The 569-nt window shown below is 35.9% G+C and overlaps 1 protein-coding gene across 1 annotated transcript; it reads left to right on the plus strand.

The window, feature by feature from the left end:
• Window positions 1-5: 5 nt before the first annotated feature.
• On the plus strand, window positions 6-566 carry LOC107195415 (disintegrin and metalloproteinase domain-containing protein 29-like; the record flags this gene model as incomplete). The annotated part of the gene is made up of 1 exon (XM_015586466.1): window positions 6-566. A coding segment is annotated over one exon (561 nt), but the record flags the coding sequence as incomplete, so codon positions are not given.
• Window positions 567-569: the final 3 nt, after the last annotated feature.

Below are 569 nucleotides of genomic sequence, written 5' to 3' on the forward strand. Positions count from 1 at the left end.
TTGGTAGTTCTACTCTGGAACAAAGTGCTTATGAGAGCTGGTGGGTTCATAATTTTTTAATAGAAACAGCAGTGGTGGTTGATCATAGTCTCTATGTTCATTGGGAAAAAAATGTCTCAAAGTTGCAGGAAAATTTATATGTTGTTGTAAATATAGTGGATTCCATTTATGAGGCATTGGGCCTTAAGCTGTTATTGTTTGGTTTGGAGGTATGGACTCAAGCAAACCATATTAAAGTAGACGATCCATGGAGATCGTCGACGTTTTTTTGCCGTTGGAAGTATGAAAACCTTGCTTCCCGCATGCCACATGATACTATACATCTTTTTATGCATAAGACATTAAAAGGATTAAGTGGTCTAAGCTTTATTGGCGGACTATGTAGAATAAAACGTGGTTGTGCAATTGTTACTTTTTTAAACAAATCCTTGACCATTGCTGCAATTGCGGTGGCTCATCATATGGGTCATAATTTGGGTATGTTTCATGATCTGTTTTTCTGTACATGTGGAAAATATCAATGTATAATGCATTTTGATAACCCACCAATAACTAAATTTAGCAATTGT

The sequence above is a fragment of the Pteropus alecto genome, unplaced genomic scaffold (genome assembly GCF_000325575.1).
Source record: "Pteropus alecto unplaced genomic scaffold, ASM32557v1 Scaffold11802, whole genome shotgun sequence".
NCBI lineage: Eukaryota > Metazoa > Chordata > Mammalia > Chiroptera > Pteropodidae > Pteropus > Pteropus alecto.